Source organism: Monocercomonoides exilis (assembly GCF_001643675.1).
Source record: "Monocercomonoides exilis strain PA203 chromosome Unknown scaffold19-1596985, whole genome shotgun sequence".
NCBI classification, from domain to species: Eukaryota; Preaxostyla; order Oxymonadida; family Polymastigidae; genus Monocercomonoides; species Monocercomonoides exilis.
Genome location: NW_027150564.1, coordinates 1,380,713 through 1,400,968, shown reverse-complemented (window position 1 = coordinate 1,400,968; position 20,256 = coordinate 1,380,713). Strand labels below are relative to the sequence as shown.

At 39.2% G+C, this 20,256-nt stretch overlaps 3 protein-coding genes across 3 annotated transcripts; 2 read left to right on the top strand and 1 right to left on the bottom strand.

Moving 5' to 3' along the window:
* Positions 1-2,502: 2,502 nt before the first annotated feature.
* MONOS_2964 (uncharacterized protein) lies at positions 2,503-10,195 on the bottom strand (the record flags this gene model as incomplete). The annotated part of the gene is made up of 1 exon (XM_067872925.1): positions 2,503-10,195. The coding sequence occupies one exon, from the start codon at positions 10,193-10,195 to the stop codon at positions 2,930-2,932; it is 7,266 nt and encodes a 2,421-aa protein (XP_067728632.1). The 3' UTR covers positions 2,503-2,929.
* A 1,146-nt stretch (positions 10,196-11,341) lies between these two features.
* MONOS_2965 (uncharacterized protein) lies at positions 11,342-14,260 on the top strand. The gene is made up of 3 exons (XM_067872926.1): positions 11,342-13,569; positions 13,736-13,826; positions 14,097-14,260. Exon 1 carries the CDS (start codon positions 11,410-11,412, stop codon positions 13,564-13,566), a length of 2,157 nt encoding a protein of 718 aa, XP_067728631.1. The 5' UTR covers positions 11,342-11,409; the 3' UTR covers positions 13,567-13,569; positions 13,736-13,826; positions 14,097-14,260.
* Positions 14,261-14,855: 595 nt separating this feature from the next.
* MONOS_2966 (putative Divalent Anion:Na+ Symporter (DASS) Family Protein) lies at positions 14,856-18,158 on the top strand (the record flags this gene model as incomplete). Its single annotated transcript, XM_067872927.1, has 4 exons — positions 14,856-14,918; positions 14,971-16,793; positions 16,904-17,447; positions 17,536-18,158. The coding sequence occupies 4 exons, from the start codon at positions 14,856-14,858 to the stop codon at positions 17,743-17,745; spliced, it is 2,640 nt and encodes an 879-aa protein (XP_067728630.1). The 3' UTR covers positions 17,746-18,158.
* Between the last annotated feature and the right edge of the window lie 2,098 nt (positions 18,159-20,256).

The window sequence follows — 20,256 nt, the reverse complement described above, 5'->3', positions numbered from 1 at the left end:
TCTGGTTTTATTCAACATATTTGTGACTAAATCAGTTTGTGATAATGTCTGATATAGTTAGTGTTAATAATGGTGGACACTTTCAATAACTGTGGACAGTGGCTTTATCTCAACCACCGTTGACAGTTGCTTTTTGACAATTAACCCAATTATTCCCTCATTGAATATGAACTTATGAGACGTACTGTAATGTTACAACTTGCTCCCAGGAATAAAGAAAGATTCATTTTTGAAAGATATATAAGTTCATATTCATTGAGGGAACAATTGGGTTAATTTTCAAAAAGCAACTATCAACGATTGTTGAGATAATTCCACTGTCCACAGTTATTGAAAGTGTCCACCATTATTAACACTAACTGTATTCATTATTAAACTTATTTAAACATCGTTTTGGAATATCAAATTGTTGAAATTTTCAATCAAAAAAAAAAACGATTAAAAATTGAAAATAGCACATATATTTTTGAATAACTTGTGATAATGAATATTTGGCACAGTAATTATATGTGATGGAAAATAAATGGAAATATGCAATAAAATTTTGATCCAAAAAATGTGACATAAAAAAAATATGATTATATTCGATGTGATAAAATTCAGTTAAGACAGTAATTAGTTCAAAGAAGGTCTATTTGGAAATCTGCCCAAGTGAGACAAATAAAAACATAAAAATTTAATTACATAGTTCAGAAAGTGTGACAATTTTGTTTGAGGAAGTGAAGTGCATTGTTGAAGAGAGCAATCTTAAAGTCATCGAAATTATAAATTTTAACGAATTTCCAGTTAAAATCGAATTAAGTTCTGAGAAGCTGGTGATCTGTTTGAAGAACAAAAGCTTCGCAGAACTTTTCCTCCTGCGGCTGAATATTCTTCAAACGCGACATGATGTATTTGCGCGTGTTCCAATGGTTCTTTTCTTCCTCCTTTTTTGCTTTATCCAAAGAAGAAAATACCAGAAGAGTTTTCAAATTTGAAATATTATTATATTAATTTAATTTTTCCTCCTTAAAGATGTATCGAAATAGAATTTTTCGTAATTGTCTAGCTTCAAAATTGCATTTTAATCTTCCATCGGAAAATCCAATCAATATCTTCTTAAAAAGCTCTTCTTCTTGATAATCATACAACTTTCACATATTCAAACATTATTCGTGAGGAAGAAAACAGTTGAATCTTCATCAAAAAGTTTCCTCTTATCATGACCCATTTCCATCAACCTTGTGATAATGAAATTTTGGTTAGATAAAAAAAACATCAAACAAAAATTTAAAGTGCCTTCATATGATTCATCTTTTTCTTTAAGAAGGGCACTTGCTGAGGTTTAACAAGACGCAATCTCCGCAGCAACCACTCCTTCAGCAATTAAAACTGCTTTTCTGAATACAGGAATCTGGCCATTAACAGCTTCGCAAGTTCCATAAAAAATAAGTGGATCACAGTCAAAATCTTCTTTCGGAACAATTTCAAATGAAGCTAAATGGTACTATTCGATTCTTTGTCCCAAAAACGAAAAAGGTGAATCGAAAAGAAAGTGCAAAACAAATGTGAAAATCTATGAAAGACAAACTATTGATGGATGGACTCTAACAAAAGACAATTTAATCATTTTCGAAGATTACCACAACAATACTGACAACATGGATTTTTTTTAAAGAATCGTCAGAATAAGAAAGAAAAAACTTGACAACTGCATTGCATATGAAGAAGGCGAAGATTACGAAAAAGATAAGAAGAACAGTGAGCGAAAGGAAAGAAGAGAAGAGAAGAGACAATTCAATCCAAAAGCAAAAGCTAAAAAAAAAAAAAAAGAAAGAAAGAAAAAAGAAAAAAGAAAATACAACACGATGATTATCAATGGATGGAAACACTACCATATTTGGTCAATAATCATTTTTTTGAAAATCTTTTTCTTTTTTTGCATTAGAATATATAACTTGGCTTGAAATTTATTGTTTGTCTTGTATTGAATGTTTTATTTAAAAATTTTATTAATCTTTCATTATTTGTTCGTTGTATGAAGAAAAGGCAATAAATGGAATCAACTGAGCATTGGACAGGAAATAATTTTGGTTATGTCGATGACAACTTTCATTTTTTAAAAAAGAATATCACATAAATAATTAAATCAATTTGCGAGATATCATTTTTCATATTCATAAAAAATTGGTTGAAAACATTAAACAGCATTAAAACATTTCACAATTCTTTATATCATCTGATGTTCATTTATTATTGTTCAAAACATAAGACAAACAGACCAGTTGAAAGTATTTGAATGTGACAAAAATTCAGTTATCATTTTTAACCATCAGGGTTTTAAACAATTTGGAGTGGTTTTTTACTCATTGCGTTTGCTTTGAGATATTAAATAAAATCAACAACAAAAATTCCATAAATGATTGAACTTTTTATTGAAAGATACTGATAACTTTGTTCACGTGAACGATACAACTTAATTTTTTTTCACGATAAATTAATTGTTTGAGAAAAGAATCTATATTTTTCAGGGACATTTTTGTTTGATGTGGAAATTATTCAATGATTTGTTGAATTTAGAATGATGATAACGTGAACAACAACAAAGAAAAAGTTTCATTGAGAAAAGTGACTGAACAGAAGTGAATTTCATTCGTTAATCTGACCACAATATTTGAAATTTCCAAACTTAACTTCATTTTGATGATGGAGTGCTGCAATTGCCGTTCTCGAGGAATAATTACAAATGTAGCTCATCAAACACCACCAATAAATTTACTCGAACTAAATCAAATTAATGAAAGAGTATAAAAAAGAAATGAATATACAATAATAACAACCAAAATAATAATATAAACAGCTTGACATAAATTTCACACAATTTTTTAATAAGATATTATCTTGTTTCCATTCACATCCAGATTCTGAACTTTATTGTCTTTGTGCATTTCTATTCCATCGATCTTTCTCCAATCTCATCTTCGCTTTCTTCTTCATCAGCTGTACCTCCACTTATATTCACCCCAATTGCATCAGACACAGTCAATATTGCTGCATTCGCTGGAAAATGCTCAACGCATGCTCGCTTCACATTCATCAGAGTCGGCCGATCGCATGCTCTGCTTGACACACATGCCTTCACAGCTTCCTTCCACTTGCTCCTACCAACTCTTTCTTGATCAGGACGTTCTCCATTCACAATCTTCTGTCCCGCCACCTCTGCCTCATACTCCCCAAACGGGATCTCCAGCGTCAGACACTCCCACAGCATTATCCCGATCGAGAACACAACTGATTCCTTTGTTGCTCCCATCTTTTTGTTGATCAGCATCTCAGGTGCCTTCCACCTCATACACTCTTTTCTATTGTCATCCTCATCCTCAAATGCTGATGATGGCGGTGGCGAGTCTTTCCCATTTCTGTTCACAGTGGAGCAATCAGATGTTGATGTGACAACAGTTGATGAAGAGATGGATGAAGAATCTGAGTCTGAAGAAGAGCAATCGGAATGAAGTGCAATGCAGATGACCATGTGCTCAGAGAACAGGACAATGTGAGGGCTGAGATTGGCCAGCGAAGAGAGTTCATCTTCCTCGTCTTCAAAGGAGTGAAGCGCAAGATTAGCCACCCAGAACAGAATTTGGGCAGCTGTCATCTCTCTTTCTTGGAGAGTGCCAATCGCCATCTCTTTCTTCTCATTTCTTCCATGCAGCAGCATGAACAGCGAATCCCTCAAATCCACAATCAGCTTCTCATGGGGAGACGAACATGCCATTGCATCCACCAGATTCGACATTGACGAAGTGGTTGGACACAGATCTTCCCTTCGAACAAAAGTGGATTCAGTGTCTGAAGTGTCTGTTGTTGAAGTGGATGAGATGGATGGAGATGGTGTTCTCTTTCTTGTCTCTTCCTCATCATCAACCTTCTCCAACATCCATTCAGGAATCTTGTCTGAATCTCTCCCCAGAATGTATTCGGTTGATCCACTCTCTGACAGAAGATGCTCTGATGATTCGGAATGTCCCAAGCTTTTCGCATACACCCTTTTTTTAATCCTCTCTTCATTCTTCTTCTCTGCCTCCCTTTCTGCTCTCCTCCACTGCTCCTCTGGAGACATCTCCATCGTCACCATCTCAAATGCTTTTGGATCCTTTCTGATGTTGTCATTCACAATCTCTTCCAATTCCTCTTTTCTTTCCTTCACTTTCTTCCACCGAACAACCAGAACAATTATGACCACAAGCAGTATTACAACAACCACAACGCAAACAATCAATAGCCAATATGATTTTCCTTCTTTTCCTTTTTCAACGATTCTTTCATCTTCTTTTTGCGCAATCTCGCTTCCGTTCTTCAAAATAAATTCCTTTGTTGAAGAAGGAGATTCAGCATTCCCAAACAGGATGCACACACTCACTTCTGCATTTTCGTTTTCATTTCCGATTCCTGCAGTGCTTGTCCACCCTAACACCATCCCCTCAGAAATATATCCCTCTTCCTCAAACACCCCTTTCTCCACATGAGCTTCTTCACCCATTCTCTTCTCCACTTTGAATGATAAGTTGCATGGAAGCAACAACTCCCCCACAAACACCACTTTCTCTCTCTCCCCAACTTCCTCAACCTCCACTTTCTCTACTTGCGGAATGAACAGCACAGACTCTCTCGCTGCCAGAATTCCTCCCATCTCACACCCTTCATTCACCATCCACATAGATGATCCCTTCTCCATCCCATCTCCCCCGCGAAGGCTCACCACTTCAACCTTCCCTCCCTCTCTGCACCACATGTTTCTCCGAGCAGACGGATACTTCGCAACTCCTTCCCCATTCCCTTCAAACTCACTCTTCGCAATCTTCACACTCCCTCCACTGAAGCTCATCCCTCCCTCACCACAGTTCGCAATCCTCGTCTCCATCACAACCCCTGCGCTCTTTCTCACCTCCACAGCTGACTCATTCCACCTGCACACCCCTTTCTCATTTCCTTCTCCTTCTCCTCCTACATTCATCCACTCCTCTCTTTCATCCTTCTCCTCATGCCCTGTCCCATCCACCATGCATGCTTCCATCTCAAGCTCACATCCTCCTTTCACACGCACTGCACTTCCTTCTCCACTCCTCCTCCCCCATCTCCCAAACGAACAGTTCACACACTCTGTCTTTGCTCCTCGCCCTTCTCCATGTAGCACACTTCCCTCACTCTTCGAAACACTCACATTCACAAGCTCCACACACCACATCCTCATCTTCCCTCCTTCTCCTTCTCCATTCAATGCCCCATTTCCTGTCACACTCACACAGCTCGCTCCTCCCCGCAATCTCACATCTTTCATGACAATCTCCTTCATCTCCACTCTCCCTCCACCATCCACCCTCGCAACATCTCCCTCACTCTCCACATCCCCAATCATACACTCCCGCAACACTCCATTACATCCACTCCCAAACACCAGCACACCCTTCCCACACTCCATTTGCTCCACCACACACCCACGCATCTCAAGCACTCCTCCACATATCCTCATCACATCACACATCAGGACTCCCCTTTGCTCAGCAAACCTCACTGTGCACCCTGTCATCACAAGTGTTCCATTCACTTGAAGAAGCACGCTTCCATCTCTCCCTTCAAAATGCTTCCCGATTTCAAACACACAGTCCACCACCTCGCTCTCATTCACAAAGCAAACAACCCCCTCCTCCTGCACTTTTGCTTCATCCACCTTATCCAAACTCACAATGCACTTCTTTCCCCGCTTCCAAGATCGGATGCACACATCTCCCACAGTCGTCTTCTCCATCACAACCCCTTTCTCCACAATCCACATCGTGCTCCCTGCTCCTCTTTCCATGTGCCTCATCCCACCTGAAACACTCCGACACGCCTCACTATCTGATCCACACAGCCTCCCATCCTTCCCAGACTCAGCAACATACACCCACACAGACTGATACCCCCTCAGCCACTCCAGCAGATCCACATCCTTCTCTTCCTCATCGCTCGCATTCGCTGCATCCCTCCGCAACAGAGAATCCTGCTCTGTGTCAAGCTCAAGCACACTCCGCTTCATCTGCTCCTCAATTGACAAGCACCTCACAAACATGTCTTTCCCAACAAATGCTTCATTCCACAGGAATGAGATGCCCCTCATCGCAAACCCTCCAATCCCATTTGCTCCATTTCCTTCTTTCCCCTCAGCCCTTCCAACACAGTCCAGCATTATTCCCCCTCCCCTTCCACTTGTTCGACAGCATTCGCATCCTGCAACTGTGCAGCTCTCCATCACCAGCCCTTCTCCATTCTCTTCCCACCCTCCTCGCCACTTCACCCCTCCTCCTTCCTCAGACCCTTCATTCACGCACACTCTCATTTCACACCCCTCAATTCTCACATCCACCACCCCCATCACTTCTCCTGTTCTGCTTCCAATCACCGCCCCGCTCTCGCCTCTCGAGGTTATGTTTGTGAAGTTCGACTTCTCCATCCACACTTTCACTCTTGCCTTCTCTTCTCCATTCTCTCTCCACAACCTCTTTCTCTCTTCATTTCTTTCATTTCCCTTTGCTCCGCCAACACTTCCTCCACATATCCCAATCAGACTGGAGCTGCCCATTTCTATTCCAGAGAACAGTGTTCCATTTATCACCACACTCTTCATTCCCTCACCCACCACCAAATGCTCCCTTCCCAACAGACAGTCCTTGAACACACATTCCTCAACCTTCAGCTCTCCCATCATCCCTTCAACAAACACAAATCCAATCTCTCCCCCTTCTTCTCCGCCTCTCCCCTCCATTCTGCATCCTTTCATCATCAAAACACACTTCTCATCCTCCATCAGAACAAATGATCGGTATCCCAGCATCCCTTCTCCAAACATAATCTTGATGTTTGTCAACGAAAATGGAACACTTGACCTGACAAAACCTATCTTCTCTTCAATTTCATTCACTTTTGTTCTCCACTTTATTCCTTCTCCACAATCCTGTTTCCTCTTTTCTCCTCCAAACGCCACTTCGCTTCCTTCTTCATCACCAACGATAACCAATCCATTTGGCATCTCATTTTCACTCAGAACCATCGCCTCTTCAATCAAAGAGGAATGGCTCACTCGGATCTCTTCCATCCCTTGCTCCTTCATCAATGCTGCATGCAGTCTGATTGCTTGTGCGATTGTCTCACATGGTGCAACTGCAAATCCACACCTCCCAAAATCCCCTCCTCCAACCCCATCCACATGCATCCGCTCTCTCGCTCCTTCCCACAAATACACCACAATCGGAATCCCGAATTCATCTCCTGCGGTGCTTCGCTCACAACCCCACACTCCTCCCCATTTCCCTTCCTCTTCCTTCCAATCCTCTTCTCTTTCCTCCTCTGATGGAACAAACCAATCCCCCAAATGAGCTCTGTCTGCCACTTCTCCAAGAACACTGCACCTGACAAACACATCTCTCCCTTCCCATCCACGGTTTCCCTCAAATCTCACTTTTCCAATCTGGAACACATCCACTCCATCTAACGCTTTCCCTCCTTCTCCACCATCTACAACATCAATATACAACCCTCCTCCCCTTCCAAGCTCTTCTTTCCCTTCCCCAACCACACATCCACTGAATATCGCATTCATAATCTCTAACCCTCTCCACCCCTTCCCCACTTCCACAAACAGCCCTCCTCCAAACCCTTCTCCTTCTCCTTCTCCTCCACAGCTGCATCCCTCCACACTCACAGCACTCTCGCTTTCTCCTCCCTCGCTGCCTGTGGTGTTGCCTATCGACACAACCCCTCCTTCCCCAACACCAATCCACATCCAACCCCCGCTCCCCGACAAGCACCCACAATTCCGATATGTCCCTCCCTCCACCACCACTCCTCCTCCTTCTCCCACTCTCCCTCCCACAACACTCCCATTCCCTCTCTCCCGCACAACCTCTTTCACCACTGTGTTCTTCATCTCCACCCACTCTCCGTTCACCCCTCCCATCTCCACCACTCCACACCCATCCTCCCTCATCCCACTCATCTCAACTGACTCCATCACCACTCTCCCTCCAACAATCAATACAAACCCACTCAAAAATGCTTCCCCTTCTCCCTCTCTTCTTTCTCCTTCCCCTTCTCCTTCTTCTTCATTTAGCTTTTCCTCTGCACTCGCCTCTCTCACTTGGCACTTCACCAACTGCAGCTCTCCTCCATTCTTTCCAACAACAAACTCCTCCTTCCTCCTCTTCCCCTTCCCCACTCGAGCAAAACTCATCCCCTCAAACATCCCGCTCCCACTCCCAATCAGCACCACCTCTTCCTCTTCGCTCCTCCCTCTCAAAACAACGGATGTCTCCTCCTTCCCCACCCCCTTCAAACTCACAGACAAGTCTCCAATCTCCACTTTCTCCTCTTTGCATCTTCCTCTCCCCACAATAACATTCACTTCTCTTGTCAAATCTGCAACCATTCTGAAATACCCAATCCTTTTGCATCCCCTCCCCTTCCGCTCTTCTCCTTCCACTCCACCAGACCCGCATCCCAAATGGTCGATCCCTTCCTCTCCATCAATGTGGATCTTGCTGAAATATCCTTTCAACACCCAACCGCTGTAACATGTGCTTCCTTTCACAACTCTCATTTCCTCGCCTTCAGATATCGTCCGACACAACACAAAACTGCTTTCATCAATGCTTGTCCATCCATCACAGATGTACACATCCGATCCTCCATTTGCTGCACTGTTGTTTCCAAAGAAGCAAAACAACACTTTTGATTCAGCTTGTCCAGTTTTGTTATCCCAACATATCCCTCCCCCATTTTTTTCACTGTGCCCATTCATAAAAATACAGTCTGTCACAAAGGCAAAGCTGTTTTCATGAATTACTAATCCTGCCCCTCCGTAATATGTTTGCCCAATTTTTTTATTTCCCACAAACTCATTTTCATTGACAATATTGCTTGTTGATTCAAATTCCAAAAACAATCCTCCTCCCATGTGAGTTACGTTTCCCTCAACATATCGACATTTTACCCATCTCCCTTCACTCACATACCGAGCATCAATCGCTCCTCCGGATGCCACACTCCAACAATGTGTGAAGTTGCACTCTTCCACTTCCATCTTGCAATATTCGTCAAAGCGACTGGATATTGCTCCTCCGCAATAAACTGCATGACATTTCTCAAACGATGTTCTCACAACAGTCAATTTTCCAGTTGATGTGAACAAGATCGCTCCTCCTGAATTTGATTGACTACTTGTCGCTGAGGTTTCAAAAAATGAGCAATCAACAAATGTTTCGTCTCCACTGCTCACTGTTTTTCTTTCCATGTTCTTCTCCTCTTCATAATTGCTCTTCACTCCATTTCTTTCGCACCTCTCCATTGTTGTGTTTTCACACCACAAGTACTGCCCGCTTCTGCTCGCTCCATAAACAATGCCTCCATCCAAAGGCCATTCCACTCCTTCCACAACACACCCAATCATCTTTTCTCCATTCCCATTCCCCAAACGCTGACTTTTCCTTTCTTCTTTCTTCCACTTCTCTCTCTTCTCTTCTCCTGTCATCTGCCTCTTCATCGCCGCTCTGCTCACATTCACAAACGCCATCTGTTCCATAACTGTGTGTATTCCGCTGCAACTGGCAACGAGGGTTCCTTCCATCATCACCTTCACATCCCTCACAACCCCTTCTCTCAAATCCACACATCCACAGTCACTCCCATCACATCTCCCAACCCTCACCAAACTCCCAACGAAAACAATCCCTTTCTTCGCACCTTCCACACTCACATTCCTCAACACAACCATTCCACCATCTGATCCTGCAACACTTCCCATCACACCACTTTCTGCAACCACACAGCACTCGCTCATCTCCCCCAAACTTCCAAGGCCCACATTCATCACTTCCACGTTTTCACTCACAAATATCTTCAGCCGCTTCAGACAAACAGACGCATTCACACTCTTCACCCAAACTCCATCCAGATCCCTGCTTATGAAACGCACACTTCCTGTTTGAAGCCATTTCTCTTTTCCCTCCTTTTTCCAGCATTCCACGCCCTTTTCTTCCCACCAAGTGTTTTCTTTTCCTTCCTGTCTCTCTTTGATTTTTCCCTTCGCATCTTCTCCATCAAGAAGCATATCGCCTTTGAGCTCACATGAAACACTCGCTGCCAAAAAGGAAACAATCAGCAGATAACATGGAGAAAGAATCATCTTTCCAGATCATATTGACCCATTAGATATCTTTCTTTTGCTTCCTGCCCCATTAATCCCATTTTTTGGCTTTCAAAAAAATTAAAGATGCAATTTTAAAAAGATTAAAAATAAAAATTAAAAAAAAAAAATTCAATAATAGTTTAAAAAAGATCAATTTGGCAAACAAATAAATGAGATTATCGGAATGTTAACATATAAAAAGTTACAAATACATCAATGAATTAAAGAGTTGAAAATTGACAATTAAAAACCAATATTAATTAATAATCAAAATGAAAAAATTAGTCAAAGAACAATATTTCAAAAAAAAAAAAAATTGAAGAAAAGATTGGTTCAACGTTTTCCTTAATGAAGCATATTAATTCTGAGATTAGTGAAGTCAAAAGGCACTTTAAAGCTTTGAGAGTAGAAATAAAATAATTTGTTTAAAAGTGTCAACATAATTCTGGAATACTCTTTTCATTTAAAAAATCATTTTTTGGTTTGCTTAAAAGCTTCATAAAAAATTAAAAATTAAAAAAATAAATTTGACAAGTCAAAAAAAAGCTTCAATTCAAGCAACAAGCTCTGAATGAAAACAAATACCAAAAAAACACAAAAACCTGGGACATTTTTGAAAGAAAAATTTCCAACATGAAAATAATTGGTTAACTATTTTTTATCAATTGAAATTAACAATATTCATTCTCTTAAAGCCATTTGAACATAAAATTTACACAAATAAATCCAACTCATAAAAAACACTAAAATTTTTAACATAATTACCTCGAATACATTAAATAATAGCACATGGGAAAAATGCAACAATGAAACAATCAAAAATCATTTGCTTTATCATTTTTTCTTATTTTTATTTTCACTTTAATTTTGCTGTAAAAATATCTCGGCCAAATGAAAATGAAACCACAAAAACACTGTTTTTTGCTGTTTGCATTCTCGATAAAAGGCAACATATCCATTTCTTTTGAAATCAAAAATATAGGATTCACAAGATTAATTGCTGAAAAAACCACAGTCAATGAAAAAATTTATTATGCAACTTGAAATAAAATAAAAAACGGAATCGATTGTTACAGAACAGAAACTTCAAGTATCGCAGACGGAACAATAGAAAAATAAAACAAATAATCTGATATTTGATAACAGTTGATTATTTGCGAAGAAAATTGACAGAGAACCCAGAAAGAAAAGAAAGCGGAAGATTCTGGCTTATGCAAAAGGATCTTGCTCACAGCTTACAATTTTCAAGTACAAAAAACAAAGATCAAGAAATAAAGAAAAAATCATATGGAGATGCAGCAGAAAGGGCGTATGCAAAGCGTCAGACAACAAAGTTGTTTTCTCCGAAATGGCAAGCAAGCAGCAGTAGGTGGTTGGGCAGCAGCTGGAGTGGTACAAGTACAAGCACAAGCGGCATGAAAAGTGGTTGGAGTTCGACATGCGTTGGACTTGGCAGTGAGTGGCGGGGGAAGTGCGAATCGTCTATTCCGTTCTGGGTGGAAATGAACACATCAGAAACAATATCAAGGGAAGGGACAGAAAGGAATATTCACGCGTTGATAGAAAGCGAGGAAGGATTGGATGGGAAAGAGGAAGAAGGGAGAATTGAATATGACGAAGGGCGAAAGCTGGAAGAGTTGGAAGAAAAAAATACAGAGACAGAAAGAACGGAATGGAGCAGATTTAAAAGAAAAAGCTTCAAAAGTGAGGATTGTCGTTGCAGGAATCAGTACACATTAGAGAATCTACTTGCAAAAAGCACAGATGAAGCAATAAAAGGAATGAGCAATGAAGAGGAAGGAGAAGAGTGGGCTAGAGAAGAGGAGAAGAAAGAGATAAAGAAGGAGATGAATGAAGGAGAAATGATGGAAGGGATAAGAAGAGAAAAAGGATGGGAGCTTGAAGAGAGGAAGCGAGGGGAGATGATGAAGCGCTGGAGATGGGAAGATTGGAAGGCATCAAGCGAATCTGGAACGAGAGGAAGGCAAGAGAAGAGGAAAGAGCGTATATTGCGATGGAGAAGGCAGATTGAAGATGCAGTGAAGCATTGGAAGGTGTTTGGGGTATGGGTGCGGAAGGAATGGGCAGGTGCAGGAGGAGGGACAGAAAGAAAGATTGGTGATACAGAGGAGAAGGAGAACGGAGAAGAGATAGAGGAGGAGGTTCGGATGTGGGAAGAGGCCGAGAGGCGAGTTTTAGAAAAGGAAGTTGAGCGAGAGGAGAAAGAGGAGAGCGAAGGAAATGAGGGAATGGAAAGGGAGGAATGGCAGGTGGAGCGATATGAGCGAGCAAAGAGAAAAGGAGCAAGTGTCGAAGACTTGGATGCAAACACAGAGAATCCAGATCTGAGATATGGAGGATATGGAGGGATGAGAAGAAGCAGAAGGAGCGGAAGAGATAACAAAAAGAGAAAGCAAGAGGAAGAAGCATCGGCAGTAATGTTTTCATCAAATCTACTTTCGCAGAAAATTTTGGAAGAAATAGGATGGAGAGTGGAAGGCGATGAAGAAGATATTCTCCAAAAGGATTTGAAGCATTCAATGAGATTATTGGATCCGCTGCAATTTGGAGAGCCAGATGAAGTGGCAGATGAACAGGAGATCGAAGAAGATGGGAAGAGTGAAGTGGAGATGAGAGGAAAGGAAACAATAGGAGAAGGATCTTTTGTAATGAATGCTAATAGAAGGAATGCATGGATACAGCATATTCAAAGTTTCGTAGAAGAGTTAAGCGGATGGATGATATTGGGAAAGGAGCTTGAAGCCGGAAGATTAATTTTTAATGAACAAAAAGAGGGAATAAGCGGAAATGTCAAAGAAGAGCATGAAGATTGGCTGATGATAGGCTCGGAGAGAGAGGATGAAAAGGAAGAAGACGGAAATGAAGATGATGAATGCTGTAAGAATGATGGTTGCGATAAAATAAAGAATAGCGGGAAGAAGTGTTTGAGGGTGCTTACTGGAGATGGAGAAGAAAAGGGAGGAGAAGGAGAATCGCAGATACTTGGAGTTAGAGATACAGAGGAGATGCTGCGAAGATTTTATGATGCAGGAAGTGGGATGAGGCAGATGAGGCGGGAGAGAAGAAAGGGAAAAGGAGGGGAAGGAAGAAAAGCCAACACAGATGATAAGAGAAAGGAGATTGGAAAGGAGGCGCAGATTGTTGTTGTCTTTGCTTCTCCTTTGTGGACGGAGGAAGAGAGGAGCGGAGGGCCGAACTGTTGGCAAAGACAGAAGCGATGGGAGAAGATGGAGAAGTTGAGAAAATCAATAAGTTGTTTGAAGGAAAAGATGTTTGAACATAATCCTCTTTTGCCTCTTCAATCGAAGAAAGTTATAAATCCAGGAGAAAACATGCTATATTATTAGACAGTATGCATTTTATATTGAAAAAAATTTTGCTTTGTGAAACAAATAGATTTTCCCATATGATGAATTGGTTTTTTGGTTGCATTGAAGTTATTTTATTTAAATTTTGTTTAATTTATTTTATAAAATTTTTTGAATATTTTATCACTAATAATCTTTTATTTGGAAGCTTAAAGTTACTAAAGAAAGAATATAAGTTGAAATAAAAATAAAAAATTTCGTTTTCTTTCATTCAATTTATAATTTGTCTTTTCAAAAAGGTTTGTTCTTCTTTGGAAAGAAAATTTTAATGTGGGAGGAATTACAACAAATAACATTAAGAACAATGCTTTAAATCATTTCATCACAAAAATTTTGCAATGCTTTATCTTTCTTCAATCGTCGTGTTTCAACGTTTTCTTCACCCTTCCATTTGCATTATATTCAAATAATCTTTTTGTAACTTTATTTTCTCTTCCTACGCTTTGTCTTCTTTTTCGATTGCTTCACTTCTTGTTTTCATCTTTTCTTTCTCCGAAAAATTATTAAAGCGTTCATTTCTATCACCTTTTTCCCCACAGTCTTCCATTGTTGCTATTGAAGGTGACATTAATGCACTTGGAGAAGGAGATAACGATTCGGAAGGAGATTCGAAGCCTCTGTTCAGTTTTGTGTGTGCAGTCATCAACGATCCAGCTGTTATCATGTGTGGAAAGAGAAAAAAAAGTTAATTGAAAGTTTAATAATTACATCGAAAAAGGATTAAAAAATCGTCAGAAACAGAATTTTATTTAAAAGAGGTGAAAAACAGCGTTGTGGCAACATAAGATACGAAAGAAAGCATATAAAAAATATTAAATATTTTTCACATTTCCACATGTACATGTTATGCACAATGAGAACGCTTTTAATGCATGTTTATTCAAAATATTATCCAATCATTGATTTAACGTTTTTCTCTGCTCAGCATCATCTTAGAAAAAAATTAATTTTCTGAGAAAAAATTTATAAGTTATGAACAACTTGAAAAAGAGAAAATTAAATACATAAAATCAGCAAATATATTTTATCAAGAAAAGTATTTTTTTTTCATCAACAAATGTTTCAAATAATTCAGAAAAAGAAGTTCATTTCATAACAAATCTCGAAATTAGTTTATTTATCATAAACGGTTATTGAATTAAAAAGTTTTAATTCATTTAAAAAAAAGCAAATCAATCCAAATTATTAACTCGATCGTATACCATAGTTTGAATTTTCAACTATTTCTGTTTGTGGATTGTTACATTGTTCACTGAAAGTATCAAAAAATGAAGTTTAGCAGACAACTTCAATTTATTGCCGTGGATCGGTGGAGGAAGCATTATATAAATGTATTGTTAAGTTGTAATGATTTTTCTTCAATTATTTTTATTTATCTTTTAGTATCGAGATCTTAAAAAGCAAATGAAACTCATGTTTAGATCATATCTTAATTCCCGTTTTGTTACAGTTAAAGTCAAGCCAGATGGACAGAAACCAAGACCCTCACTTGTTGGAAATAATTCTATGTTTTTTACTCCACCCTCTTCCGATCAAGCTCCAACATCTCCGCACATGAAGAAAAAAGAAATTGAAATGGTTGAATCGAAAAAAGGTTTCCCTAAAAAGGCTGGCTTTTCCGATTCAACGGAGACAGCATCAATTTTACGTGCGCCATCTCCTGCTCTTGAGGAAGAATCTTCATCATCTATTTCACCTCCAATTGAACGCTCTTCTTTTTCTACAAGTGATGTTAAAAGAAACAGGGAACTAAACGAAGGAATAATGGCTTCAAATTTGACTGAAGAAGATCGCCAACAAATTGTAAAAGGAGTTGAAATGTGGAAAAAATGCTATGATACTGAATTGGAAAAAGTGCACTCTTTCGCTCGTGATGGAATTTCTGCAATGTTAGGGAGAATAACAGAGTTGCAAAAGCAATCCGAAAGTTGTCCTGCAACAAAAGGTGCAATGTTTGAGCTCAAAAGAGAATTTCTTGATCTTTCCGTCGATTGTTCCGAAATGGACAATTTTATAAAGGTGAATAAAGAAGGTTTTCGAAAAATCCTGAAGAAATTGGCGAAGATGGTTTCAGTGAATGATGAAGAAACAGGGGATCCACAAACACTTGTAGGAGAAGAAAAAGCTGTCATGGAGCAAGAGACAAAGGAGATGTTCGATAGTCTCCCATCTGCTTCGATGCTTGTGGAGCAGGTGCAAAATTTATATGTGGCCACTTTTTCTTTGGGTAAGTTTCTTGCATTGGAGGCACAGGGTTCAGCTAGCGTTGCAGTAGAAGGTGCAGAAGAGATTCAACTGCGGAGACAACTTGAACTGATGAACGATATCAAAAGTTCAACAGAAGCTCAAATTGCTTGGAAGAAGAACACAATTTTGGGTGAGTATATTACCCATCAGCAGAAGGCGCAAGTGAACCTGGGGGCCGTGACAGCTGGGATAGACGAGCATGGGAACGCCACGCAACAAACTGAAGAGAGCGGTCGATCAGGCATCACTCCGTCTGGAGTTGCGACAGATTCGTCATCGTCGTCTTCAACATCAAAAGGTGAGGTGTCATACTACTTCAAGGTCAAGATGCACTGGGTGATCATCTCTTTCATTGTGCTCATTGCAATGGGTGTGGTACCGTGGCCATCTTCTATTGCGAGGCAGATGCGCTGCCTGGGGCTTCTCGTGTGGGCTTCAATATTGTGGGCATTTGATGCGCTTCCAGCACATGTTGTTGCATTGTTTATTCCAATTCTAGCAACATTTTTGAACATTGTAGGAAAGACCTTTCATGATGGTGCAAAGCAGCTGGTTACATCGACAATTTCAGACACACCGTATTTGGCTATTGGAGGATATTCTATCGCACTCGCTATGCGGCACACGGGATTAGACAAGAAAATCGCATACGGCCTGCTTCAATTCCGTGTTGCCAGGAAGCCTGTGGTGTTCTTGCTAATTGCAACAGCACTTCAATACTTGCTGACGATGGTCATCTCCAACATCTCTTCTACTGTCCTTGTGATTTCGCTTGTGCTTCCTGTGTTGCGGGAAGTTCCTGTGCGAGGCGGCTTCTCAAAGATGCTGCTTATGACGATTGCAATGACAGGCAACTTGGCTGGTATGGCCACTCCACTGGCTTCGCCTCAAAGTATGGTTGGTCTTGAAGCCATTCAAGCTGCTATGAACTATCATGCGAAAACATCATTTGGAACATGGTTTGGAGTTTTTGACTATTTTTGTATTTTCTTTAAATATTTTTTTTAATGAATATTATCTCCGACGATTTTAAAAATGATGAATTCTGAATACTTTTTTGCATTTTTAGGACAGTAGGTGCACTTCCTGTTACAGTTGTGTCTACGCTCGTATGCTTCTTCTTTTTGTGGTGCTTCTACAAGATCGATGTGAAGGAGGTTCCCTTCTCACCACCAACCACACCCAACCCGTGGACATGGAAAATGATATTTGTGGCTGTCGTTTCACTCATCACCACAGTGTTCTGGTTTATCATTCCGTATGCACCGTTCTTGGGAAATGAGGCAATTGTGGGGTTGATTCCGTTTTGTATTTTCTTCGGGTTTAACTTGGTCCCTCGGACAGACATTACCGAACTCCCATGGAATATGATCCTCCTGGTGATGGGCGGAGGTGCCTTGGGAGAAGCCATCAAAGACTCGAAGCTTCTGCAACTTATTTCTGAGCTGTTCGGTCCAACGTTCAGTCAGCTGCATGCTTTTGTGCAACTTCTTATTCTCACTGCGATTGTGGCTTTTGTCTCTATTTTTGTTTCGCACACTGTCGCAGCGATTGTTCTAATTCCTATTGTCAATTCAGTTCTAGCAAATTCTGCTGCACATGTGGAGTTGATTGTATGAAATTATATTTTTATTATTCGAATTTTATCTTTGTTTTACTTCTATTAAACTTTTTTCATTCTTTTTTTTGAAATTCGTATAGCTTTTTGCTTGTGCGCTGCATGTGTCTCCTCCAATGCTTCTTGCTGTTGCGTCATTTCCGAATATGTGCTGTTATGGAGTGGAAGATGACGATCATCAGCCATATTTGACTACTGGAGACTTCTTTAAGTACGGAGGAACTGTTACAATAGTTTCATATATCATAATCAACACAGTGTTTTACGGAACTGGATTACTTATGGGACTTTAATTGACATCGTTTGTAGTTTTTATTCATTAAATAAGCAAACATTTCCCCTGGTGGTTGTATGTATTGCTTTGAAATTTTTGCGATTTGACATTTTGAAATTTGTAACTTAGATATTTGCTTTTAACAAATATGTAATGATATCATCACAGTTTTTTTATTTGAGATTGATGCATTGGCTAATAGATTGAGAAATTTTTGTAAAAAGTTTTATTGATTTCTGTATGCATTTTAAGAAATGAAATCTTCATATTCTTTCTTTTCAATCTATTTATAAGTTTAAACATTTGCCAGATCAGAGATCTGAGTTTATTAAGGATTTTTAATCACTGATTTTGTTTTCAATGTTTTTTGAGAATTACTTCAGAAAGTCATTGATTTTGTTGATTGCAAATTTTTCTTAATAAATAAAAAAATATCTGAATTTATAACATATTGATGTTAAAGCATGGTACACATAAATTTGAGCAAAAGCTATGCAGATTTTAACATTACCAAATTGTTATCAATAAATCACGAAGAATTTATTTGAAAGTGCTTTCTGAGAATCAGTTTTTTGAAGATTATCTTTGTCATGGAATAATCTCATATAACCATTTGGTCTCAGGATGTTTCAAATATTGTTTTTTTGAATGCGATGAAATATGGTTGAAGATCCAAACTTAGCAATGCTTTTTCCTTTTGAAGGCAAGTCTTCGCATTTAGAGCACAACATATCCTATACGTTCATTTTGTTGTTCGATTTAAATGGATTTCAAATAGAAAGCGGATTTTGGCAGCAGAATTTATAGAAGCTAATAAATATGAATATTGTGATCCATCCAATACATTCTCGGTTTGAAAACCCATGGATCACTGTGTAGAATAATATATTCATTGTGCTGTGGGTTTCTCCTAATCTTCATTTCAATTTTCCTTCGTCACCCACTATTTATTATTTTCTGTTTTGGTTCTTTAACCTGGAGTTATCGTGCTCATAAGGCGGTCAAATATATTCTTATTCTGGAATCCTTTACATATTGCATGTACGATTTTTTCTATTTGGTAATCGAACCGGAGTAGAAGGCAGAATGAATGAATAAATTATTTTTTAACAGATATAAACTTATGTAAGAAGAAGGCTTTGCCAAGACTTAACGAAGTTACCAAATTGGTTACAGAAGCAACAACATCTTTCAATTTACACAAAAAAACAACCAAATAATATGTGTGGAAGCAGTCGTTCTTTTGCTTTGATCTGCCACATCAGAGTCAATGGATCACCATTAGAATGCCAAACTCAGATCAAAATGGCAGCAGAAATTGCATTTTTCAGAGAAATACAACTTTTGAATGAGCTAGAAATCACAGAAGGTGCGAGCGAACTTCACGATTATAATTTTTTATTGGAACGGATAAGATGATTTGAAGGATGGCTGTAGTTCAAAGCTGATTCATGACGCGAGAGAATATGCTGCGTTTTGCGGGAAATATGATAAGCAGTTCAAGGGCGTGCAATCCTGGATTATTTGTGAAACCAGTGCAAGATACAGAAGCATTTCAGCTCCTTCGATCTTGAAGAGGAAAAAAAAAATACTTGAAGAAAGCAGGGGGAAAAAACATCCAATGGGAGGAGTTCCGAAAGAGAGAAAAATAAAATGAAAGACCAGCGGTGATATTAGTGCCGAAATCAGGCTGGAGTATCTTCTTGTTTGAGTTTGGATTTTTGATTTGAAAGTGTTACTCAGAAAAAAAAAGCAAATGAAATTTATCATACCAAGAATAGAAATTCTTTTTTAATCATTTCGATGCTGCCTCGCCTCTTCTTTTAATTCAAAAATGAATAAAAAGGAAAACATCTTGCAACGGATGTGCCCCATCAGACACCAGCCTTCACTTCAATTTCTAACAGTTCGAAAGCAATTGGCCAGAGATTTTGCGATGGCACGAGTGAGATCGAGAAGGAGAGGTGCTTTCAGCTGCTTATTGGAAGAAAAAGCCAAAACAAAAGAAAGACATATTATGGGAAAAGAAAAATTGAAGGGAAGTTTTGAGAGGTCAATGAAATTGTGGATTGCAGCCATTTGAAGAAGAAGCTACGCAGTTTCATGGATTGTTGAGTCAAGAGATAAAGGCAAATATGATAGGCATATTGCAGAAAGTTTTTTTTATAAATTGATCTGAATTGGAAATTGAGCAAAGAGTCCAGCAAGTTGATGAGATGGAGCAGCAAGCAACTCGATGCCCAACATCAAAAAATACTCAAAAGAAAAATAATTCGAAAATAATAATAATTATTATAATAGCGATGAAACTTTCAACAAAACACAACAAATGAATCGAGGATATTCCAACAACTGGCGTGCAGCATCTCGGCTGCAACAACAGAATTTTCAACGGTTTTTTTCACCTGTTTCAGAATTGACTTTTCTTTCACAATAATTGTGATCGTTTCATTCATATGCATGACTTTCCTTCTTTTTTGATTGGAAGTGTTCTGACAGCGCTTCATTTTTAACTATCAACTTCATTTTT

What these genes read in the sequence shown, in the direction of transcription:
- MONOS_2965 (XM_067872926.1), top strand. Translation starts at nt 11,410, where the DNA reads ATGCAAAAGGATCTTGCTCACAGCTTACAATTTTCAAGTACAAAAAAC.